This window comes from Ambystoma mexicanum, chromosome 4q, assembly GCF_040938575.1.
Source record: "Ambystoma mexicanum isolate Mex_15411 chromosome 4q, UKY_AmexF1_1, whole genome shotgun sequence".
Lineage (NCBI taxonomy): Eukaryota > Metazoa > Chordata > Amphibia > Caudata > Ambystomatidae > Ambystoma > Ambystoma mexicanum.
The window spans coordinates 1,068,084,735-1,068,110,625 of NC_090928.1; the positions used below are offsets into that span (position 1 = coordinate 1,068,084,735).

General features: G+C 46.8%; 1 protein-coding gene across 2 annotated transcripts in view; it reads right to left on the reverse strand.

Moving 5' to 3' along the window:
• Positions 1–25,891, reverse strand: part of LOC138468181 (zinc transporter ZIP9-like) — a 381,835-nt gene that overhangs the window by 274,878 nt on the left and 81,066 nt on the right. For both annotated transcript variants that reach the window (XM_069608629.1, XM_069608630.1), the window contains exon 3: positions 761–946. In XM_069608629.1, the coding sequence (XP_069464730.1) occupies positions 761–946 (186 nt within the window). The remainder of the gene's footprint in view (positions 1–760; positions 947–25,891) is intronic.

Sequence of the window (25,891 nt, forward strand, 5' to 3'; positions counted from 1 at the left end):
ACCTCTAATGCTGCAGCTCAGATGCCAAACACACTTGAAAGAAGAGATCACACCACGCTCCCACCAAACAAAGGGTAAACCAGTTGCAAACAAAATATCCAGTTCACATTCCTCTACATGAGAGGATGATAATATCACATTTTTATATATTAGTTCATGCGGGATCCCTCCCAGTTCTAAGAGCTTTCACAATATCTGTAATTATTATGCAATTTGATGGTCGTAAATTTATCGGCTTCTGAGGGATGAAGGGCATAGTATACTCTGTCGGGTTTCACAGTTGTAAAATGAATGCTGGCACCTTCTCAGAGGTTGGCATTAAACATGTGAGCTATCCATTCGCCCACAATTGGTTCACCAAAACAATTCTGGATCCCGTAGTCAGATACAAAACACAGCAAAGTCAAAATAGTAAAGGTGTTGAGGCTCTAAGGTGCATGGTTCATTCCTTTCAAATGTTGTGCTCACTTTTTGCCGAAAAAATAATCATTTATTTGCATACAGGATAAACACCTAACCTGTTTAAAAGAGGCTTCAGGGAGATAATATACCAAGAGCACTGGCCTTCTACACCACCAGCGTAGTACCTACGTTATTAAGCTAAATTCAGTCCACCAAAGGGTTCTATTATATAACATACTTGCCATATTTACATTTCTTAGCGTTTACATCAATGTGGTACCAAGGGGCACCCAATGGTTAAGGCGAAGGAAGCCCTTAAATGCGAGCTCCATAAAACGGTCAGAAATTCATGACCTACCATGGTAGGAGCAGTAGCTGCCAATCTGATCAACGATGAACATGAGGATGAAGCCCATGACCAAGGAGACCCCGATGAAGAAGTGAGGGGACATGGCGGAGCTCTCTTGTGCAGACTCCTCGGGCCTGGGTTTGGACTCTGTGACATTTAGATTCTGTGCAATGTTTCTGCATGGAACTGGATCCCCTGCATTAAAACAAACATTACATGTTAAATCTTATTTTCACTTTTCTTCTTTTGCAATTTAAAAAGGAAATACTATCTTGATGAAGGCCCCAGAGTTTTCATTGTAGATAGGCGAGTCGTGTGGTTTTGGAGACTTGCCTCCTTTGTGGATAGAGACTAGATAGACATCTATTTATTAACATCTAAGGAAGCTAGTGCAAGGCTTCCCCTCTCCACCTCCCATCTTATAAATTCTGCAAAGCTACAACCCCCACAAAGTGACTTTTCACAGCCGTGTTCTTAATTTTATTCTCAAATTGTAACTGGGAGACTGTCCAAATGTTCTTAAATGGCTCATGGTAACAAACGCTTGAAAGCTAGCGTGTATAATTAAATGAACACCAAGCCCAGTGTGCATTACGTACTTAGTGATGCAAACATTATCAAAGACATTTTTGTAAACCATACTTATGTTCCCAAAATGCTCTTTGGTTTCATCAAAAGTAGCCAGAAACTCAACCCTCACTGGTGCCATGTATTCTCTTTCCCTTTTTCATAGAGATATTTCGAAAAAGTATGGATAGAGCGAACCATACTTATCATCTTGGAATGATTAGCATACCAAAAATAATTCATATGGTTATTCTAGGTTTTGATGGATGAGCTTCGAGAAGTAACAGGAGCGTAGCTTGGGACTACAATATATCACGGAAGTGATCGTTAGACATTAACATTATACAGTTATAAAGAGCACCAGTTAACAATATTAGTACTCAATTTCTATTCTTTAGAGATTCTTATGGCAAGGGTACACACCATTTCCTTTCTCTAAATGTCTCTCCTTTTTGGAAAGGTTTGTAATCAGATCAAAAACAACGAGCAGCAAGGCAATGTGTAATTGCTGGGCACTGATTAGTTCGTAATGATGCTCAAACCATGCATTGGTTACAGTAGACACATACACAAATGAGCAACAAAAATAAAAATAAACAAAACAGTTTTATATCCTGCAGCCTGCTCCTCAGCTGACTTGCAATATTATCAGACCCCTAGCAGTCACCCTGTAGAGCCTCTCGATGCCTTCTTCACTTCCCCCATACAGATTATGCACCCTCAGTGTGATGGCGACATTCCTGCAGGACACATGCAATGACAATGTATGTCTCCAAATACAGGAACAAGCTCCGCCTCGGGTGATGCCTCTTTCCTTGCTGCTCTCGTAGTACTTTAAACCATTAAAAACAAAGTACCCCTCTCCTTCAAGATCAGTTTTTTCTCCGATGATGCTGTAGTCTTTAATGGCTGGGGTGGTTCTAGAAAAAGGGGAACCGATCATTTGATTCTCATCTACAGTGAGACAGACAGAGAGTAAAAGGCAGAGTGGGATAGATCAGTTTATTGTATTCAGAGTACAGACAGTACCTTCTCAAAATTACAACTTTTATAGATTACCATTTTGTGCTAATCATCTTTTAAAAATGTATAGCACATAATTACTGGTCTTTACCTTTTCTATACAAAAGTAAAAATACAATATCTTTCTCCTAGCAATTACACTAAATAACCTACACAATACCATGGGCAAACCCATTGGCTTTCCTAATGTTTGTTATCATCTACAATGGCCAACAGCAGTATTGGTTAATTGTCGATTAGTGGCTCATTTTAAATCGCTAGTAAGGCGCATAGAGGGGACCACTACTGCTAAAACATACATGTCCCCGGAACACCGCGTAATATGTTGATTACTTTTGTGAATGCGTATAAATTATAAATAGAAATACGGGAAGTCCCTTTTTTGCTGTTTAACACAAACTGACAAAAACACTCGTTAATGTTGCCCTCTGCTTATGCGCATGACAGATGCAATTAATATGAATCATCAATGGATTCCTCCTGTTGAATAGTGATATCATACAAATACAAGAATAGCCTCCTTCGTCTTTATCAAACCTAGATTGTCAAAAGATGGCATTCCTAGCCGATGGTCCAGTATTTTAGCCAATCAGTGTTTGCACTTCTTTTATTGGTTCATTAATATCCATCACATAAACAGCTTCGCCAGGACATATACTAAACAGCTTCCAACCACCTAAACACAAATAGACATATTGACCAACATACACAAAAATAGAACACATTTCATAATTTAGAAATAAAGGGAGAACATTCAGGAAGAACTATTAACAAGCAGACAACATAAAAAGAAAAGGAGGGAACACTCAAAAATGCACATAACATAGTGCCACAGTGGCAGTCTCTGCAGTGTTCTATGAGTTCCTGTTGGATTCCTGTGTTTTGGAGTCTGTTTTCAGTGCCTACTACTAAGAGGGTTGGACTTTTCACTCAAAACCCCTCTTTCCCGCGGAGCGGGCGCGTCTCTGCAGTCTATGGCAGCTAGGGCAGGGCGGCTTGCCAGTAGAAAAAGCTGCACTCCCCTAGTGTCCCAAGTGTCTGCTGCGACCAAAAAGACTTTGACTTTGGCTGGCGTTTCGACCTCTGCCACTTACCCGGAGTCAACACTACTACAAACCGAGACTCTGGGTCCCCGATTGCGGAGCGCCAAATCAAAGATGATCCTTGCGCTTAATCAGCCTCACTCGGATTCCGAGGTAGACTCTTCCGTGTCAAGGCTGTCCTCCATCATACCCGGATCCTCTGTAGCAGTGAACCAGGACCCGGGAGCACGCCAGCTGGATGCCCGGGAGTCCTCACCGTCTGCTTGCCCCCCTGCTTGTCCCTCTGCCTGTCTCCAGCCAATGGAGAAGTCCCCCGCGACCGCCAGTCACCCCCGCCGTGTGAAGCGTGTGCGGAGTTCCCCCTCGGAGGAGAGGAAGCGCCGTGTGTCGCAGGTGAGGAGGGACTGGTGGGCCTGGTGGGTGAAGAGGTGGGGGCGGGTGACAAGCTACCTCCCGCTGACCCTCTGTGTTCATCACACCCAAGGGCTCGAAGCCCCAGTTTCCAGGTGGGCGATGAGGTCAGTGGAGAGGCAGCGCTGGCGGACAACCAGTCAGCTCAGACAAGTTGGGATGCAAACCGCCTTATAGTGGCACCGATCCTGCATCCCCCCCCCCAGATTTTGGGGAAGAGCAATTAGGGGCGCATCCTCTAGGGGTGGATGCGCTGGAGGGAGAGGACCGAGCGGTTTCAGCGGAAGTGGCTCCTCCTGACATGGGGTTGTTCGACCCTTTGGTAAGGGCTGCGAGAGCCGATAGTGTAATCAAATCAGCTCAGGCCTCCACACATGTCTCGTATCCAAAAAAGAGAGGAGGACCGGTTCGCAGGAAACGATGTGCACATTCACATCAAAAGTTGGGGTTAAAAGCCCAGCAAACACAGCGCCCAAGACCTTCCTGCGCTTCGTTACATCTTCAGCATAACCAGCAGAAGGACGACATAACACATCCGTCGATAAACAATAGATTCTTCGCAAATCTTCTAAAAAAGAAAGCCTCACTTCCAGAGGAACTTTCGGACGCGGAGATCTTAGAAGTAACAGCGGATCAAAATGCTCCCATAAACATCATGGGAGGCCCTCCTGACTTGCGTCCAGCCTTTTCACTGGAACCAGCCCGCTTTCCTTTTGCAGGAACTGTGGCGGAAGCAAATATCAGGTGGCACTTTGGCTCTCCTCGAACTGGTGTACCACCCCCGCAAATTCCACCTAACAAGCCTACAATCGACCTGGAGAGAGTTACCAACTTTTCAAACTCCCAATCACCATCAGCTGTTTTCACGGCCCTTGAAGCAATGGGCCCCCTTCCTAGGCCACTGCCGGTTGGGTCAGTGGTTTCAGCAGCTACACCATCGACTGCTAAGTCTTTATTGCAAAAACAGGCATGTTTAAGTTCTCCGGTGTCCACTATCATCGACTTAAGTGGTGTTGAAGATCCCGCTTTCATTTCTTCTCATGTAAACGATACAGAAATCAGTGTCTCAGCACCTACGATTCCGGATCAAATCAATCAGGGGTGTATCGAGGAGCCCTGCTTAGTTAGGCAAGGGAAAGTCCCGGTCCCCATTGAGCCTTTCATGCAAGAAAAGGGCCCTGCAGGGGTGGCACAAACGAGTCCTGGGATCCCCAGTCCTTCTACTGGCCTGCTGTTTGGGAGATCCCAAACGGTATCTAGCTCAACGAGTCCCATACGTTCTAATGAGAATAGAGGAAAGCCTACAAAAGACACCTCGCCTAAAAAGACTGATCAAAGACTCATTATGTCAACTGTAACTCTGGCCATGGCTCCTTTTTGTAAACTATATGAGTCAATAAACGACTCAATGAGAGATCATACCTCCATTATAGCGATGATGAATAGCCGTCTAATTTTTTTGGAAGGCTATTTCAACGCACTGAACAACAAAATGGAAAAAGGCGCCAAAGACGAGGGGCTTGGACAGTCTTCAACACAATCAACGAAAGGCCTTTTGGTGGATGTCAGTTCCCAGACTTTGGCCGCAAGGTCGCAATTCCAACCTGATGAATTAAGAACAACTGTCAGCTACGTGCCCCTGTGTGAGGGTCCGATAAAGACCAAGCCACAGTCCACCAAGGCTAAGGGAAATGGAGCAATATGTGATGAACCTAATGTAATCACAACAGACCAGGGGTCTGTTTCGGACAGGAAAGCAAAGGAGACTACTATTGTAACGAAAGGTCACCTCACGACCCAAAAGCAAATGACTATCAAATTCTTTTCTCCTCAACCGACTATTAACAAAGTACAGTCGGAGAAAGATAAAGGCGAAAGGAACCGTGGGTCTGAGACTCCCCGTAATTGCGAACCACCTAAAGCAGTGGCTGAACGGGAAATTCGAAGTCTGAAGTTGGGGTCCAACGTACTAGATAGCGCTCCTGTAAACAAGGAATCTGAGCATGCGATAGATGAGGACTTACTGAATTTTAGTGTTTACACAGTATCTGATGATCAGGAAACAACTAACAACTTTCCTCATATGGACGAGGAGCCCTCTCCCTTTTGTACTTTGGAAAGTCGCTGTAAGAAGCTTCAAAAAAAGTGTAGCTGGGGGGTGGGTTCGCTGAAGGACAGTAGCCCCATATTGCACCATACTAACTTTCAAGAAGTGGAAAGGGGAGAGGTCAATTCCGAAAATCCTCGCGCAAGACTGGGGGCTAGAAGAAATGATTCTCCTTGGAGACCAAGTTCCCCCTCTGTAACTAAATGGGTGCATGCCACACGGGACAAACGGTTTTCGGATAAGCGAATTTCCTCAGCTACAAATACGAAAGATAAGCAAAAGTTGCACTACTCTAAATCTGGCGAAAACAAAGGGCGAGGGTCAATGGCACATGCTTCTAAATCAAAACGAAACTTCAAAATCGAACAGTTGCCAAATAACAGAAAGTATGTGATATTGAATAGAAGCTTCCTGCTACAACTTCTTAAATGCGTACCATCGCTCCGAAAAGTCGAATCAAACCCCCTTGCCAGGGTAGAACCATTTCATCAAGGAAAAATGGCATGTGCTTACTTGCACGTGCATACGAACTGGGCCAAAGTGAGGATCTCCGAGGCGGCAGAACATCTATTAAAAATGGGCTTTGACCTGTTTGAATTGGAAGAGAGTGCGCCATTTACCTCCCCCAGGAAACCATCAGAAACGACTAAGTCAATCACTCCTCGTACTGCAGCCACGAGGAGTAATAAACTACAATCGTACTCAAGACCTGGCGAGGAGAGAGGATCCAGACAAACTTCTACAAACAATGAGCCAGCTTTACAGAATGCCTCTCCCCGGTCTTCTCATTTGAATCCCAGTGGCAAAGAGGAGAGTCTGTGTCCAAAAACGGCCACAAAGATAGACGGAATTGCTCTCAAGGATCCTTTGGGTATAGGAAGATGTCCTCAGGGACCCAGGTCGAGAATCGTAAGGACCATACATCAATTACTGGGGGGTAAAGAGATCGGTACCCATGAACTCCAACAACAAGCTCCACCAGCGGAACAATGGGCATGGTTGCCCAACGCACTGATGATAAACAAGAACAAACAGCAATTTGTTGAGCGTCTGTCCGCACCCCTTGCCTCTACACTACTAACTGGTAAACCAGATCTCTCTTTGGGGTCATGGAATACTCGTGGATTCCAGCATCTAACGAAACAAGGAGATCTAAACTTGGGGTGTTTAGATATCATCTGTCTGCAAGAAACTTGGATGATAGAACGCCGCTCTATAGACGGATACGATTTGGTATTCGCTCCAGCCGTTAAAGGAACTTTTGGCCGACCGTCATCAGGCCTTATAACTGCAATTCGCTGTGGATCCGGCCTACACTTAAAGAACACTCTGAGAGTGACAACTCACTTATTGGCTACGGAAGTTATTTGGATTGATGCCGAGGTGGAAGGGAATAGTTTCTTACCTGTAACTCCATTTCTCCAGCATTGGTATCTTTCATGGATTCACATGCTTAGAATATTCCCAGTCGTCAGACTGGGACCCCTCGGTACACTTATATAGCCTTTTCCTATAGGAAAACTTCCGACACTTTTGTGTCCTATCTACGTCCTTTTAGGACCCGCCTACGCATGCTCCGCAGGCCGTCCCAGTATAAGAGGCCCACCCCCGCGGTTCCCCTTCAGATTTCGGCCCCTCCAAAGTAGGAAGGGTTAAAGTTATCCATCACCTACATTGCAGTCCCGGGGAGGCTTGGCGGGCGCATGTGAATCCATGAAAGATACCAATGCTGGAGAAATGGAGTTACAGGTAAGAAACTATTCCCTTCTCCAGCATTGGATCTTTCATGGATTCACATGCTTAGAATAGATTGTATAGCAGTAACACTTGAGACGGTGGTGAGAATGCAATGTAACGTACCCTCACCCTACTACTCAACACATCTGCGCAGCAGTAATAAGTTTACTCATATAACCTTTCCCACCGAAAGTATACTGTCATCAAAGGTAGAAAACGCACTCACCACAACGTGGAGCTTACCTTACTGAAACAGATGGCGCAGGACAGCTCTTCCCATCTGCGCCTCATCCGCATGCTGCCTGGCAAGGCAGTAGTGGCGGGTAAACGTGTGGGGCACTGACCATGCCGCAGCTTGGCATATGTCCGTCAGCGAAATTCCGGCCCATAACGCTGTTGAGGATGACATTGACCTTGTAGAATGGGCTCTAGGATGTCTTTGCAGTGGCCTTCCGGCCTTAGAGTGACAAAAAGCAATCGTCGACGAGACCCATCTGGCCAATCCCTGTTTCAAGATTGCTTTACCTCTCGTTGACGGACCATATGCGACAAACAGTTGCCGAGTAGCCCTGATGTCTTGTGTGCGATGTAGGTAGAATTTCAGAGCCCTCTTAACGTCCAGGGTATGAAGAGTTTTTGCTGCTACCGACGATGGAGTGGCGAAGAAAGTAGGCAGAACCACGGATGAGTGTTTGTGATATACCGTCGGAACCTTAGGGACGAACGTAGGGTTAGTCGCCAGGACTACCTTGTCCTTAAAGAATCTTAGGTAGGGCGGGTCCACGACCAGCGCTTGTAGTTCCGAGATACGTCTGGCTGATGTGATAGCTATCAGGAATGCCAACTTCCACGAAATGAATTTCATGTTGGACGTGGCCATAGGCTCGAAAGGCGGTTTCATCAAACCTGCCAACACTGTGTTGAGGCTCCACGCCGGGGGAAAACGTTTCACCGGGGGAAAAGCTCGAAATAAACCCTGCATGAAGTGTTTCACCAGTCTGTCACTGAATAGAGGAGGCGACTGCCTCTTCCTTGTGAACCTTGAGATGGCTGCCAGGTGTATCTTTATCGATGAGGGGGACAATCCCTTTTTAACTAAGAGGAGCAGGTAAGGTAGAACTTGTTCCGGCGTCACCGACAATGGTTGTAGGTCCCGCTGTCTTCTACACCATTCACAGAATCTCCGCCACTTATAGGAGTAGGATTTGTTAGTGGAAGGGGCTCTAGCCGCCTGCAGAATTTCTTGGCACTCCTCTGAAATGTCTAAAGCCCCGAATTCCGAGAAGTCAGGAGCCAGGACGTAAGGTTGAGACTGTCCGGGTCGTGATGCCACACAGTGCCTCTGTCCCGGGATAGAAGGTACGGGACTTTCGGAAACGCTATGGGATGTTCCAGCGATAGATGGAGGAGGTCTGAGAACCACGGTTGCCTCGGCCAGTATGGTGTCACTAGAATCACCCGGCAATTGTATCTGCGTATCCACTGTACTGTTTTCCGTATGAGGGGAAACGGGGGAAAAGCATAGAGGAACATGCCCGTCCATGGGAAGGAGAACGCCTCCCTCACCGAACCCTCTTGGGGCCACCTGCTTGCAAATTTTTTGCATTTCTTGTTTTCTTTGGTCGCGAAGGCGTCCAGAGGGGGGTGGCCCCATTTCTCGAACACTTTCTTCAAGTGACCCATGTCCATTTCCCACTCGTGTATCTGGGCCATGTTTCTGCTGAGGGAGTCGGCTTGGCAGTTCCTCACTCCTGGAAGGTGATGAGCCACGAGGGAGATTTCGTGCTTCGATGCCCAATGCCATGTTTTCTGGGCTTCTATGGAGAGAGTCCTTGATCGTGTCCTACCTTGTTTCCTCAGATAAAACATGGCTGTTGTATTGTCGATCAGTATTCGCACTCGCGACCTCTTGATGTGTGGTAGGAACGCCTTCAAGGCCCATCGTACCGCTCTGAGTTCCAGTACGTTTATGTGTAGGAGTGACTCCGTTGGAGACCAGCGACCTTGCGTTTGGAGAGCACCCATGTGCGCTCCCCATCCGGTTAGGGACGCATCCCTAACTATGGTGCTCTGGAACTCCGGCTCCTGTAGGGGCACACCTTTGTTCAGATTGTGGGAACTCTGCCACCACTGAAGGGTCCGAAGTAGCTTGTCGTCGTCGACGGTTATCCTGTCCGACCACGATCCCTGAGCCTGTGTCCATCGGTCTGCGAGGAATTCTTGGACTGGCCTCATGAAAAGTCGACAGTCTCTCACCAGATGGATGCAGGATGCCATGGCCCCTAGGACCGAAACATACTTTCTCACTGAGATCCTGGTGTTTCGCCGTAGCCGGGCCGCCTGTTGAATGAGTCTCGAGGTCCTGTCGAGAGAAGGTTTCACCAGCCCTAGCTGAGTCTCGAACTGTGCCCCCAAGAATACCAGCGTTCTCGATGGCCGCAGAGAGGATTTCTCGAAGTTTATGGCGAATCCTAGCCGTTGTAGAAGCTGCATGGTGGCTTGTAGACTTGTGTTGGTCGACGCTGGGGAGAATCCCCTTACCAGCCAGTCGTCGAGGTATGGGTATACATGGTGGCTTTGCTTCCTTAGCCAGGCAGCCACTGGAGCCAGGCATTTTGTGAACGTTCTGGGGGAGGTTTTGAGCCCGAAAGGAAGAACCGTGAATTGGTAGTGGGTTCGCCCTATTACAAAACGTAGGAATTTCCTGTGTTTCCGACACATTGGAATATGGAAATACGCGTCCTGTAAATCCAGGGACGCCAGGAAATCTCCCTTTTGAACTGAGCGGATCACTTCCTGCAGAGTGAGCATCTTGAATTTCAGGCTCTTTAAGGACTTGTTGAGATCGCGTAAGTCTAGAATGGGACGCCATTTGCCGTTCGGCTTTTTTACGACGAAGTATCTTGAGTAGACTCCTTGGCCTCTCTGTGATGTTGGTACTAATTCGATCATTCCCTTCGCTAACATGAGTGTAACCTCTTGTTGCAGTGCCTTCATATGGGACTGAGCGGTGAACGCAGGTGGAATTTGCAGAGGGCTGTGTTTGAATTGAAGAGAGTGTCCGTGTCTTATAGTGTCTAACACCCATTGGTCCGTCGTTATCCTTTCCCATTCGTCGACATACGCTGAAACTCTTCCCCCCAGAACGGGTTGTGGAACGTCACTGCTGATCTTTAGTTTGCTTGTCTCTCGCCGACGATGGGTATGATGGTCGTTTTCTGGAAGACCGGAAGTTTCGTCGACGGTTAGCCGATTGTGAGGCACGTCGGTACCCCTGGGAGGGGTAAGCCGGTCTGGCAAAGGATCTGTCTCCAGAAGCGAATCTTGAATTTCCCGAAGCCCCTCTAAAGGGGCGAAAGGACTTGTAGCTCCTGCCACTCTGGAGGGCACCCAAAGAACGTGCCATGTCCGAATCTTCTTTCATCCCTTTTAGGGCCTCGTCCACCTTCTCACCGAAGAGAAGGTCTCCCTCAAAGGGCATATCTAAGACCTTGTATTGTGCCTCTGGCCTGAAGTAGGTACACTTCAGCCATGACTGTCGACGTAATACGACCCCATTATTGACTTGCTTGAAGCCAGACTCAGCAAGATCCACCGCGATGTTTATTGCGTGATTTGAGGCTTCCTCACCCTCTCGGACCAGTAGCATCGCCGCCTTCCTCTGTTCTTCTGGAAGATGATCAAGCAGTGGAGCCAGCCTGTGCCACATCTCCCTATCGTATCTGGCCACAATTGCCAGAGAGTTTGCGGCCTTTACTGTGGTCGCTCCCACGGAGAGCACTTTCTTGCCGAAGGCATCTTGGCGTCTCGCTTCATTCTCGGGTGGAGTCGTGCACTTGTGCTGTGCCTTTGCCTTCCTCGCTGCCGCCGCCGACACCACCGAGTCTGGTGTCGGTTGAGAGGATAAACACTTGGGTGTAGACTCTGGAGCCTTAAACTTTTTTTCTAGGCGTCCTTTCACTGCTGGTTCTGAGAATGGGTGTCTCATTGTCTGCAACCCTTCTTTCCATACATGGTCAAGTATTGGTATCGAGAACACCGACCTCCTTCTCTTGCCCATGTGGTCGAACAAAAAACAGTCCTTTTTCTGTTCTTCCTGGGACAGACCAAATTCTTTGCATGCCTTCTCCATCATCGAATGGAATGACGCAATGTCGTCCGGAGGGGACGGGTGAGCTGGGCTTCTGGGGTTTTCTAACTCCGCTTCTGACTCCCAGGTAGGATCCCTGGAGGGGGATAAAGAGACCTCTGACATGGCTCCCCTGTCCGACTCCGAATCTGGCAGCTCACCTTCCTCCTGCGCCAGTGTTGAGATTGGCGTGCGTGGGTGCGGCGGTTGACGGGACGGGCACGGCTCGTCGACAGGGGACTGTGGCAGGCTGACCTGGGGAAGTCGCTGGTCCAACGACCGTAGCAAGGACTGAAGCGAGGACAGAATATCCAACGACAAAACCGATTGAGGATTGAGGAGAGGGGCAGGTACCGGTGTAACGGATGCCCTCGTCGACGACTTGACAGCCGCTCGTAGCCCTAGGTCTGCTGGGCCAGCCACTCTCTCGCTCTCGTCCTCCGAGGACAGCAACATAGCTTGCTCTTGTAGCAAAGCCTCTGGGGGGTTAGGGTCGAGGACTTCAGGCCTCCAGGCCTCCTGTAGGACCCCCGTCGACGAGGCTCTCGTCGACGCCATTGTCGACGGGACGGAGGATGCCCCTTGCGCTAGTGGCGGGAAGGCGGCCGGCGACTGGATCGCCGTCGACGACGCAGGCTTCGCAGGTGGTTTTGGCGGTCCCGCCTTCTCCACACTGTGCCCGCTTTTACTAGACTCTCGACTCGTGGTCGATCTGTGATGATCGCCAGAGGAGGAGGATTTCCTTTCCTTCTCATGCTTTTTTGATGAGGATGATTTCTTTGACGAGGAGTCTGTAGTGGAGTGAGTTCCAGACGACTCTTTTTCCGACGATCTAGATTTCTTCGCCGGTGGTTCCGACGAGGCCGCGCGGCGTGATGTATTCGCCGACTGTGTGGAGCCTACCTCCGAGGGGGGTATGCCCCCGCACCCTCATTCAGCCATGCCACCAGGCGTCAGTTCCGGTATTTGAGGGTTTTTTGAGAAAACCCCTTGCATATGTCGCAGGCATCCGCCGAATGGTGAGGGTGGAGGCAATATATACAATCCATATGTCCGCCCCCCTCGTAAACCTTTTTCAAGCCGCACGTCGCGCATGGACGGAACAGCGCTTTTCCTGATACAGAGGACATATCGTACTCGAAATCCAATAAGGCAACCTAGTACAAAATAGCAAGACAACACGAGGAGATCCCACTACTTTGGAGACGGTTGAAATCTGAAGGGGAACTGCGGGGGCGGGCCTCTTATACTGGGACGGCCTGCGGAGCATGCATAGGCGGGTCCTAAAAGGACGTAGATAGGACACAAAAGTGTCGGAAGTTTTCCTATAGGAAAAGGCTATATAAGTGTACCGAGGGGTCCCAGTCTGACGACGGGGAATATTCTAAGCATGTGAATCCATGAAAGATCCAATGCTGGAGAAAAGGGAAAGCCCAAAACACAATCTTTAATCATCTTCAATGTCTATTGGAATCCTGCGGCTATGACTGATTCATTCCTCATAGCACTGATTGAGGACTCAATCGATGAAGCACGGGTAAGGTGTCCCAAGGCCCTGCTAATCATCTGCGGAGATCTAAATGCCACCTGGTTACCACATGATTCAGCTGGTGACCTTCCTCTTTTTTCGACCTTAAGAAGCAAACGTGGCGTGGCTTGGATGTCGTTTATGTCATCTCGTGATCTGCTCTGTGCTGAGGATTTATTCCCCAGAGGTGAGAGGCCGCCCACCTGGGAAAGAGGTAACTCCTCAGCGGACCTTGACCACATCTTTATAAGCAGGCTCTTGGCAGCTTTGACCACTTCGTTTGAGGTACGCAGGTCCTCGGCCAGCTACCATAACCTGCTTGTATTGAAATGGAAGACTACAAGGCTTGTGAACTCAGTCACGTCAGTACAAGTGGAGTTAGTTAAATAACCAGCAAAATCGCCTAAGACTCTCAGAAACCTCGATCTTAAAGATACAGGCTCAATATTTGGCAATTGAAAATGAGCATAACCTACTGAGTGACCCGCAACTACCAGATTATCAACCACTTCTGGTTCCTTTTAGAGCTAAACTTGCTGGCCTCAGACAAAATAACGATTGTGCTAGACATCAATACAGCAAAGAACTGGTCTTGAGACGGAGATCAGTAAGGAGAGCCAGAAGTTAATTCGGTGTTTTTCCTTTACCTGAAAATCAGGCAACCTTAAATCAAGAAAAGAAATCTTACAAATCATGGCTCAGGCACCACCGTAGCAATTTTTACCAACAAGATGCCGAAGCTATGTTGAAGCTTGTCTGTGGCCACCACCCCCGAGAGTTCTGGGCGCTCTTAAGATCTTCTTTGTCGCCTCACGAGATCTTACCATCAAACCCTATTGGGGAAATAACTTGGATAAAATTTTATTCAAATCTGTTCAAGGCACCTGCATCGTCAAGCTCCTTGGAACTTACTACAAAACCAGCACCATGGATTGATTTGAGCAGTGAATCTGAGATCCTCAAAGTCCTGCATAGACTGAAACCATCGCGAGCACCCGGCCCGGACGGAATAACAAACCTTGACCTAAAGAAATATCCAAGTCAGTGGGCTGTGTTGATAAGTGAAATCTTTAAACGCTGCAAACAGGCAAGGCAAATTCCGTCTTCATGGACAACATCTATCATAGTCCCGATATTCAAAAAGGGCTGGAAAGAAGATCCAAAAAACTACAGCCCTATCGTACTTCTGGACACGGTTGGTAAAGTGTTTGGCTCTCTATTACTACAAAAATTTCAGGATTGGGCCAGGGAGGCCGAATGCGCTGACCCGTTTCAAACGGGATTTACAAAAAACAGCGGTACAACCACTAACATCATGTTTCTCAGCGCACTTAAAAGTAAGGTGTTGGGAGGAGGCCCACGAGTGTTTCTAGCGTTCATAGATCTGGCGCAAGCTTTCGATCAAGTAAACCGTGGGCGCCTGTGGAGAAAACTGAGTCTTTGGAAATGTCCGGCTGAACTCCTCCAACCGATTCAAGCATTACATCAAGAAACAAGGGTGCGAGTGAGATTAACTCAGGCTGGTTTGTTATCATCTGAAATCCCAGTTGCTCGCGGAGTGAAACAGGGTTGCCCCCTTGCTCCGTCACTCTTCATTGCCTACCTCAGCGATTTCAAAGCCTCGGAGCAAACGATTCGCTCCTTTCCACCGACTATGGGCAAGTCGAAAACATCGAGACTACTCTATGCGGATGATTTAATATTAATGGATTTGACTCCTATTGGTCTCCGGGGTCAACTTGACCATCTGGCGGCATACATTCAAATGAATGATTTAACTATAAACACAGCCAAAACCAAGATCCTGATAATGGAAAAACACAAACGACCAAAGGAAAAACTAGCCTGGTACTTGGATGGGGCAGCACTGGAAAAAGTCGCCAATATCAAATACTTGGGAGTAGCACTGGACTGCTCGAGTATAAACGCAACCCTTCAAAGTTGCTTAATGACCAAAGTAAAAAACCTAGCGGCACAAGGCCGGGCAATGGACAACAAGTTTGGTGGTTTTTCCCTGTTACCCTTGATTAAATTTTACAAGATGAAGGTGGTGCCATCCCTCACCTATGCAGCAGAAGCCCTCCCTCACACACCTACAAACTTGTGGCTGAAGTTAGAGGGTCTATTTTGGCGCACTGTTCTAGGTCTCCCCAAGTCAGCATCGGCCCACTTGATCAGAAGAGAGATTGGCCTATTATCGTTGGAAGGGACCATGGAAATTAAATCGATGATGCTTTATAGGAAGTTGTTGCTTTTGGACTGTCCTCATGTGCTAGCTATCCTACACATGGAACTATTGCCATCTTCCCCCTCTGTGTTAAAATCTTGGGAAATGGCGCGTAAAAAGAAGCTTTCGGAAATTAACTCTTCGGAGCAGGATCTCATCGGCAATTCGTTAAAAATAAAAAGGAAAATCAGTGAGCTCGACTGGATTGAAACCTTGAACAACGCATCTAAAGCAAAATCAGTCAGCCATTTGCCTCCGTATCAGAGCAAACTAAACATTGATCCGAACTACTTGAGCAAGTTCCCAAATAAAGCTGCCAGAAACTTGTTCTTGAAAGCGCGTCTGAATCTACTGCCGACAAATGAGATCCTAAAACTCAGAGGACAAAGTAACTCGAACACGTGTCGTTTTTGCAAAAACGAGACACACGCAGAAACCATACTCCATCTCCTTTTAAATTGCCCAGAGCCGTAGGTGAGAAATTTCTGCTACCACACCTTTCTGCATCACATACCAGGGAAGAGGAAATGTGGTGGACACGTCTGATGAGCGGAGAAAGAAATACCTGGACTATCGCTACCACACAGACTCTTAAGTTTATTCTATCTCTTTGAAAACTTAAGTTCTACTCAACATCCAAATTCCACCAACATTATATGCCTCTTTGGAATTCTTTTCTCATCTTTATTGCTGATTTTATTTTTTTTTTCTCTATCTTTTTTTTTTTTCTCCTTTTCTTCGGTTTCACTTCGGTTTGTCTTCCCTTTTCAGCTTTATTCTTTGTTCTTCACTTCGTTTTGATTTCGATTACGTTTGTAAAAATCATTAATTTGATTAAATCAACTAAATAAATTAAAAAAAAATAGTCCCACATTGTGGATTATACCCTAGTTATATTACATTTGTGACTCATAATATGCATTTCTTCAAAACAAGACCCTGAATGTTTCGATCCTCATGTTTTTGGGGTATCTTCTTCAGAAGCAGGTGCTGGGGGTGCTAATCGTGATACCGATAAGCTTAGGTGACAAGAGAAAGAATGACTGGGTGCCCAACTGGTGAGATGAAGAATTGAGAGAGGAACATGCTGAATACTCTCTAAAATGAGGATGCCTCCAAGAGATATGTTGGCCATTTACATCCTCACACCTCTGTTATTCAGGGGCGGATCCGAGGGGGAAAAGGGGGATTTGTTAACCTTTTCTGAAATCTCATCACGCCCACTCTGAACACAAGAGTAAAGGGGGCACTAAATCAAAGGTAGTCCGTCCACTATGACAAAAGAGGACCACAAAGTGCCTTGTAAAGGTTACAAAAATACAAAGGATAAAAAAGATATTGATAGCAAGGATATCTAGATGGCACACTTTCCCTAGTTGTCCATTACAATAAATTGACAATTGCAGCTCTTATTGGGAAAACGTTCTGCCTAATAAAGTCATTTGTAGAGCAATTGTGTGTGCTGTACCTGTAAGAAAACTGAATAATGACAACTGGGGAACATGTCATGGCAGATACAGAACCATAACAGAAAAGGAATTTGGAAGTTCATTTCCCATCTAGTTTTTAGAGCGAAAAGGGTGGTACTGGAAAACAGATTGAGCATCTGAGTCCCCCTTTTGTGGCTACCAATGTGACAAGGTCCCTTGCTTGGTGCTGGCATCATGGTGGCCGTAAGGGCTGGGGAAGCCATACGCTTAAAGATGGCGATCCCAGGGGAAGCAATCGGTAAATTCCCTGGAGCAACGCAGTGCAGCCCTGTGGCATAGCAGGGGCCAGTCCCATGAAACTATAAAGGCCATAACCTTGCTGGAGATAAGCAGGGAATGCAATCTTTAAGCTTCAAGGGGAATGTGTAGCAGGGCTCCAGTAAAGTGGGTAGAGCCATGGCTGTCACAAGGGGAGGGCAGAGGGGGCAAACTACCCTGGGCCTCGTGCTTGGGAGGGGCCTTACGGCACGCTCGCCTGAGTGGAAAGCAGCACAGTCCCACCCATGTTCTTTATTCACACAGGGACTGTGCTGGCTGCCTCATAGCAGAGGTGTGTCCCCTGCAATGATTTTGTTTGTTTGTATGCTAAGGTGTTTGATTCCGCAACAAACATGGCGCTCAGAAGTGAGCTCCTCCACCTCTCCATGTTGCACAGACAGTATAGCCACACTGACTGATGGGAGAGGAGTCCTCTCCCGTCAGTCTGCATGTTCACAGTACGTTTTTCCTGTCAGACAGCATTTCTGCATGTGGATAGGAAGCAGTGCCATCCCTTCCTCCCGTGGCTACGCGAGTGCTTATGAAGGGTGCATGGAGGTATAGTGTTTTATTTAAAAAAAAAAATGTATAGATGTATTTAAGCTAACTGTGTTATGTATATGTGAATGCACGTGCCACTACATTCCTATATGTGTATCCACGGGCCAATAAATTTAAGGGTGTTGCCTGCTGGGTTGCTTTACCCTTGATGCACAGAAACATATATTAAGGGGAAAGCAAACACAAGTGTTATTACGTGGCTAAACTGGACCACATTGAATGTAGGCCAGTCTAGCCACGTAATAACACTTATATTTGTTTTACCGTGTGCATCAAGGGTAAAGCCAGGGACTGCATCAGGGCATGTCAGCCCTTTCCCTTGAAAGGGACCTCGAGCCTCAGGAGGGCCCCCAGCAACTGCCCCCATGTTTCCAGTCAGCATTCTTATAACACTGCAATATATTACTTTTGTTCTTGGGTTTGAAATGTGTGCTTTGAAGTGCAAGTTACAAGCTGCGTTTTCTGGAGCACTTCAGGCAGTCACTTCCCTGGGGTATACGTAGGTGTTATCACCTCATTGCCTTTTAGCACTGGTTCATCCACATCAGTCACTTTCTGACAAAGAAGGATTTAAAGCTTTTCAGTGGGCATTTAGTCTTTCAACTGTCTGCTGCCTGGCCATCTCATGATAATCATTGGCTATTGACCCCCGGCTGTATGTTTCTGTCTTCATTTCACCTTTCACAGTTAATAAATTGAACTAAAAAAAAAAAAATCTTATAAACTCCATCTACTTTACATTACTTAGTAAATTACATAGGCTCGGTTTTCCAACTTTTCCATTACCATTTTGTGTTGTGCTAATGGGAATAATGTGGCGTTCATCCCCCCCTTCCAGACACTGGAATGGGGATGAACACTGGAATGTTCCAGACACTGAAACGGGGGATAACAGCCCGGCAGCCCAAGATATCGGCCCAAGCGAAGCAAGGGTGTATAACGAGGGCTCCGGACCATTATCCCCCATTCCAGCCCCTGAAATGGGGGACGAAAGCCATTAGCACCCCGGGTTACCAAGGCGGGAAACCGGGGTACTACAAAACAAAATAGAAAAAAATAATTTTCTTCCTACCTGTAGGAAGGAAAATCCTTTTCTAGATGGCCACCATGCCCCTCTTCCCTTTCAATGGCAGCCTGCAGAAGGCGAAGAGAGAACCCTATGACCATATTACCACAAGCACATTTTATTTTTCCCTTTCAAACCTATCCCACTTTCGAATAACTTTACCACATAGCTGGTCCCAGGTGGACATGGCCACTTTAACCCCATTTGTGGTCGCTTGTGGTCATGGCCAGTAGCCAGATTGTCCGGGTCATGACTTTATGCCATGACCCAGACAATCTGGCCACTGCCCATGTTCTCAGGCTATACCCCAGTCACCAAAGGTGTATCACTATTTTTTGAACCTACATTATGACACTTGTCAAAAATTAAAACACAGGCACATATGCAATACCATGCCTTAAGGGCTTTGCCAAAGCTCCGTACACGAGTTTGTGGGAAATCTGCCCATGTTTTATTTTTTCAAAAGTGTCAAAATGTATCTACATACAATAGTCATATAACATAGCCCCCACTTGACAAAATCCATTCAGACTTTACACAAGGTTGGGTCTATAATCTTTCTGAAAACTTTTGTCCACATTTGTCAAAGGGCAACAAAGTTATAAGCCATCTAAAAATGTTGGGATCCCCCCTCTAATTTAGCCCCTCTTGACAATATCCCACCAAACTTTGCAAAATCATTTATATCTAGATATAAAATATTTTTGCAAACATTTGTGCAGATTCACTAAATGGCACCACATTTATAAGCCTTTACAATATTTTGGAACCCCTCCTCTAATTTTGTTCCCATTTGACAAAACAGCTCCACACGTTCCAGAACCATTCAGAATCAGGTCTAGAATAAACTTCCAATATTTCATGCAGTTTCATTGAGTGGCGCCAAAGTTATAAGCCATATCAAAAACTCCTTTTCACCAACCCAGTAATGCAGAAAAAGGCATAGAAGTCCCAGAACATCTAAGTGTTTGCGAACATCCGGACTGTTCGCAGACTTCGGGGATGAAAAACACCCGTTTGTTGGCTTCTTACACCCATATCCCATCCGATCTTCATCACCCCCCACCTCGCCAGAGATTGTTAGATGAGTTTGACAAGTGCAATGTTGTGTTTTTTTAATAGGTTTTTACCGCAATGTTCGAGGACCTCAGTGGATGTCCGCAAATCAAACATGGTGGGTGTTTCCAAAAATCGGACGCACTTCACGCTTTTCACTATCCAATCAGTGGGCATGTCTGATGTCATCTATGGAAAAAAACAGACATTTTGGGACCCCCTACATACTCTTTTATACAATATAAGCCGGCCAAAAAGTGCTTGTCCTATGGGTTGAGCAACTTAACCATAACTACAGGGCCGCTACTATAAACCTTTCTTCAGTACAGAAATATAACTTGCCTGTAGTTAATTTGTAGTCATAATAAACCATATTTGGGTTCCTCCAAATAAACTCAAGGGGAGATTTCTAGCGTCTTCTGCTTGCAGCTACTGGTCCAGTGCAAAAAATCATAAGGTTGCCTCACCACATTATTTGCCTGGGACCTCACCAAATATTTTGCCCTGGCATCACCACACCTTGGAACAGCCCCGGGTGGAGCCTGTGTGCTTGGCTTCCCTCACACAAGAGCAGAAATTGCTCGTAAACATACAAAGAAGGGGACATGGGTTAGGCCAAGGAGCTACCAATATTATACCAGCAACCTAAAGTGGATGTTGGCAACTCAAGATGGAAAATGTAGTTCCCGAGCACCACTCAGGCACAGAGAACTACAACTCCCAATTCCTGAATATCAAGTCTGCACACCATAGTCCCATTTTCCCAAAGAGAGGCTAGAAGGCAGGGCAAAGCCCTATATAAAACCCAGACTCCCAGTCAGTCAGAGTGGGATCATGGAGGAAGGAGGATGGTGGCAAGAGCAGAAAAAGGAGGAAGGCATTTGAGAACATCTCCATTTCTTCATGTTAGGCTGATTCCAGAGTGGTATCTGATGGGGCCGTCGATGACATCCTCCCTAATGGTCAGAGCTTTGGTGTCATGCTCATCGTAATATACATTAAGACTGGGGAATGGTTTGACAGAGTACGCGGCAAGATCTTGCTGCCGCGCAGCCTGTGCATCCATGTCGCTGACATCAACCAGTAATCGATACGGGACATTGCGTCATGAACAGATGAGTAATATGTGTATTCATTCCTCTCTCTACACATCTACTAGCTCATAAAAAGTCATTATTTGTCTAAGTGTCTGGGAAGTTGCAGTGAGTCCTTGTTGTCTGGTTCAAGACCGATCTCAAAATACTTTGAAATCTCCTTCCTATATTATAGGAACATCTGGTGGTTTCCCCAATATTCTCGAGACCCGGGTATAAAAACCAGGGTTGTCGATATTTGGACAACATGTATTTACCAACATAATATTTCCCCTGCAAGTTCACCTCTGATCATAACTTATCTCCCTTTGGGGACCACCTGTACGTCGTCAGTACTGAAAGCCAATGATTTATTTATCAGCGGGAGTACTCCCCTTGCCTGAGACGAGTAGGAGGTCTAGTGCCTTTGTTGTCCCCACTTAGTTGCAAACCCTTCATGTGTGGAGCCCAGTGCGTGGATCTCCTGTAACATTATAATTTTTGGGAGTATCTTTTGATGTACGCTAAGACCTTTCTGGGTTTAATGGGGTTATTAAGTCCCCGCACATTCCAAGAGATCAGCCCTGTTGAATCACCCATTTGTTTCTTGTTTTTACTCTGCTTTCCATGCAAGTGTACCTGCCTTGTGAGTACCGCAGTGCGACCCCATACCTGTCTATGAACCTGTCCGCCAACAGAAGACAGTAGAGGCCATGCAGCGTGGCCAGGACCACAGCATACCGTGGGCCATAATGTGTGGGCAACCTGACAGGGACCACAACAAGGGGAAGGCTTAACGGGGCTCCGAATTTGAAAATCACTATACAACAAAAGCAGCATGCAACTCACAAAATAACTGAGCCAACCTCATAGAACAGACTGCTTAGTAAACAGAAAGTCAGGCGAGAAATTATCCCACATCTCCTAGCACTCTAAGAAAACACCCAAGTGGCTCCCTTACCGACTCAAATTCATGGGTGGGGTCACCCTGCTACCAGGTCTCCTACATCCAACCACGAAGAATTGCCTGAATTGCAAGGGAGATACCCAGATGTGTTCCCCCCCCCCCTCGAAGCCGGGACAAGTATAAGAGGTGGTACACAAGATCCAAAAGCCAACCCAAAAGTCAGACAGAAACCATACAGATTACCAGAGGCCAGGAAGAAAACTGGCAAAGAACAACTGAATTAAATGCTAGATATAGGTGTAATGCAAAGATCCTACAGTGAGTAGTCCTCCCCAATCGTGTTGGTGCCCAAGTCTAACAACAGCTAGATGTTTTGTATCTACTTCTGAGGATTAAATGAAATATCTAGGTTTGATGCATTCACTATGTTCCGGATGGACAAACTGCTGGATGCCCTTGATAGATTAACTGGCGGAAACACTTGGAGAGACAAAGTTAATTTCAACGCTGGATCCAACAGATAGGTATTGGCAGATGTTCCTGTATAAAGATCCCAAGCATAAAATAGCCCTTTTCACACCTGAATTGATTTTTGTTGCCCCAAAACAGTTAAGTGGAGGCTTTTCAAAGTGTCAACCGACCAATCACAAAAAAAGATCTTCAAGTCTTCCTGGGGCTAGTAGGATAATACTGAAGATGTACCCCCATCTTTTTCTAACTACCAGCCCCCTTAACAGCAAACTGATCACGGCCCATCCCAACACTGTGCAGTGGGATACCTGAGCTCTCTGCAAAAGCCCAGAGTTGGCCATGTTAGACTTCTCCAAGGAATTTTCGCTCCTTAGTGGGGCTGGAAGCAGTCTTGTTGTAGATGTCCAATGGGGAAGAGAATGTGATCTTATTGATCAGCTTAAAACTCTTCCCAGGGAGAAAAATTATCTGGTGATGGAGCTGGAAGGTCTGGCCATAAATGGGACCATGCAAAGCCTCAGATATTATCTCACAGGCTGCAGATTTAAATTAAAAACAGATCATGCCCCCTTGGTGTGGAACGCCCAAAACAAAGACACCAACCCTTGATTATGGAGATGGTTCTTGGTCGTCCAACTATATTCATTCACAGTCAAAAACTGAGCCGGCTCCAAGCAGTCCAATGCAAATGTTCTCTCCAGCTATTCCCAGGTCCCACATGCCCAGGGAAGAAAGGGTACTTGGAAGAAAGGGTGAAGGTGTGTGTCTGGGCCAGAGATCTGTCCCTGTCATGAGTATATTGGGTTCCCACTCAAGCTGGGGGAAGGGGGGGTGGCCTGCCAGAATTTTTACCAGATCAAATCCTGTCCCAAAGGCAGGGTGTGGGACTTGGGGGTGTGGGGGTGGAGGGGGCAGTTTCTGTCCCTTCTGTCTGTGCCTGGTGAAGGTGCTGGATCATTATTTAAATGTCAAAATGTTTGTGCTTTTTCAAGCTCTACTTATTATGGAGGATTTAGTATAGAAAAAGCTTGTGAGCTGTCCATTGGCTCAACTTTTATATATTTTGTTCTTATCTGGCTTTAATCTTGCTTTGGCTCCGGTGGCAAGGGATTCACCAAGCCTAGGAGGGATAGAAATCCCATCCCCTTTGTATGATGGCTCATCTGTTTTTGATCTGACCCCTTGGGTATTTCAGCAGTATACCAACAAGAGATGCAGAATTGGCACTCGCTACTAGCCACCAGTTAGTGACAATGGTCTCTTGGCAAGTATGAAATAGTGTGTATGTATAGAATTGAGGTGGCTAGTGACATTTTATGGCTGTCTGGGAGGAGCTTGCCTCTTGAAATGTTTACTCCCGCAAAACAAGTTGACATTCAGAACCAGAGTGCCAGATAAGGAGACACTACATAACTACCAAACCAATTCTAATGTTACAAAATAAAACCTGCAAGAAAAAACAACATATGCACAAGAACTTAATTGGGTGGTTGTCCTGAGGGACGTTCCTTGAATGCCCAGTAATTCTCCTCAGCAAGAGCTGCTAGCACACCTCATGGGATGGGTGTCCTGTGACAGGTTGCAGGGCTGCAGAAGCTGATCTGTACTCTCACCTAAAGGATGATCAGCCCAGTTGCCTCTCAAGTACAGTGTCCTATCTACATGATTGTATGTTATGGAAGGTTAAGTCACACAATAAGGAAGTGACATCAGATGGGGAGGGAACAGGATGGGCAGGGAGAAAAGCAAAGTGCATTTTGTAGTAAGCAGAAAATAAAAAGGGTAACATGGGAAAACACACTCTAAATAATAAGCTGAATGTTACTATTTCTGACAATTGGGATGGCTCCTCTCAGTCGCTCTCTATACACCCCCCCCCTCAAGCCCTTCCGCTCCTCTACCTCCAACTCCCTCAGAATCTGTCGTTTTTCAAAGAAACGAGCTGGGGGTAGATCTCTGTCTTCGGCTGGGGCCTCCCTTTGGAACTGCTTCCCTGCCGCCTTGAAACTTGAGGAAAATCATCTGTGGTTCCGGAAGCTCCTCAAGACCTTCCCCTTCGCTTCTGCCTTTGCCCCTCTTCTCCCCTGCTGATTTTTTCTCCCTCGGTACTGTGCACCTGGCCACCCTCTGTCCTTCGGGCCCAGGTACCTGCTCACCCTCCTCCACTGTCTCAGGACCACCCCTTGCACTGGGGCCTGTATCTGTTCCCATACAGACCCCCATCCACTCTTCTTCTGCACTTATCAGATACACCCTATCTGAATAACCTAGCACTTTGCCACCCACCAGCTGCACTGCCACTGTCTGTCTACATTTATTGAATTATTTGACTTATTTTGTTCTCTCCTATGCTCTGCACTTTCCAATTTCTCCCCCCTTCCATGCACTTTCCCCCTTTTAACTTCCCCGTGCTCTTGCGCGTTCTCAATGTCACTGGGCCTAGTAAGATCGTTGTTTTTTTAAATCTTTTTCCTTATTTTGTTTCTCCCCTGTTCCTCTCCCTTCGCCTGGTCGCGTTCTGAAATCCCTGTGTACGAGCGCGATATAAATAAAATATCATATCATATCAGAGCATGCCACTGCCTCCTGTTCCCTTACTGTGCCAGCCGAGTTTCTTGACTGCCTTCTAATAACACAACAATGTTTCAGATCTGGTCATGGATGCCAACATTACACAATTATTGGTGGGGTTAGCGCTCAGATCAAATGGTCAATTTTGGAAATTACGCCATTGAAGCTTGTGTGACCCCCAAAGGACCAGCCTCATGCTCATTCTTTGGACTGTCGACTCTTGTGAGCCTGACTGAGTACTGCAGGCTACAGCTTGCATTGGGAGTGACTATCTTGCCCAGCCCCAGCAGCCCAAGCATATTGATTATTGGTGGGGCTTGGGTTCCACATGACCATACAGCCAGGCACCTAGGCATCCGCGTCCTGGTGCCTGGACACACTGCACTGTTGCACGCTTCAGTTCTCTGCATAATATGCCTTCCCACCCAGTTTTGGTGCACTCTGTTCAGCTGGCTGTTCTGCCCGGTCGAGCTGGCCGATCCGCCCGGTTGATCTGGCTGATCCGCCCTGTCGGGCTTCGGGCAGGAAAGGTGCCGGCTACTCCCCCTTCATTAATCCATCTCAATGCTGGCATGTCGTGGAGAGCAAGCAACAGATTCAAATAATCTGATTAACAGTGAAGTGGCTATAAGCGTTCTGCTGGCAGTTACCAGGCTGTTTCCACTGCTGATATAATTTCATGGCAAACAAAATGTGTGTTGTCACATGTTCAATGTTCTGAACTGCTTTTTATTTATTTACGCGCCAGAGCCCACAGGCATCAGGGCGCACAAATACACAAAGCGAACAACACAATCACGGGACAAGGGGCCAAGTGAGGGGGTGCAGCAGGGAATTACTCAAAAACAAAGGTTTTCTCGTCAGCACCAACAAGAGCGTTGCAGTAATCAACCCTTGAATGGATGACAGCTCGTG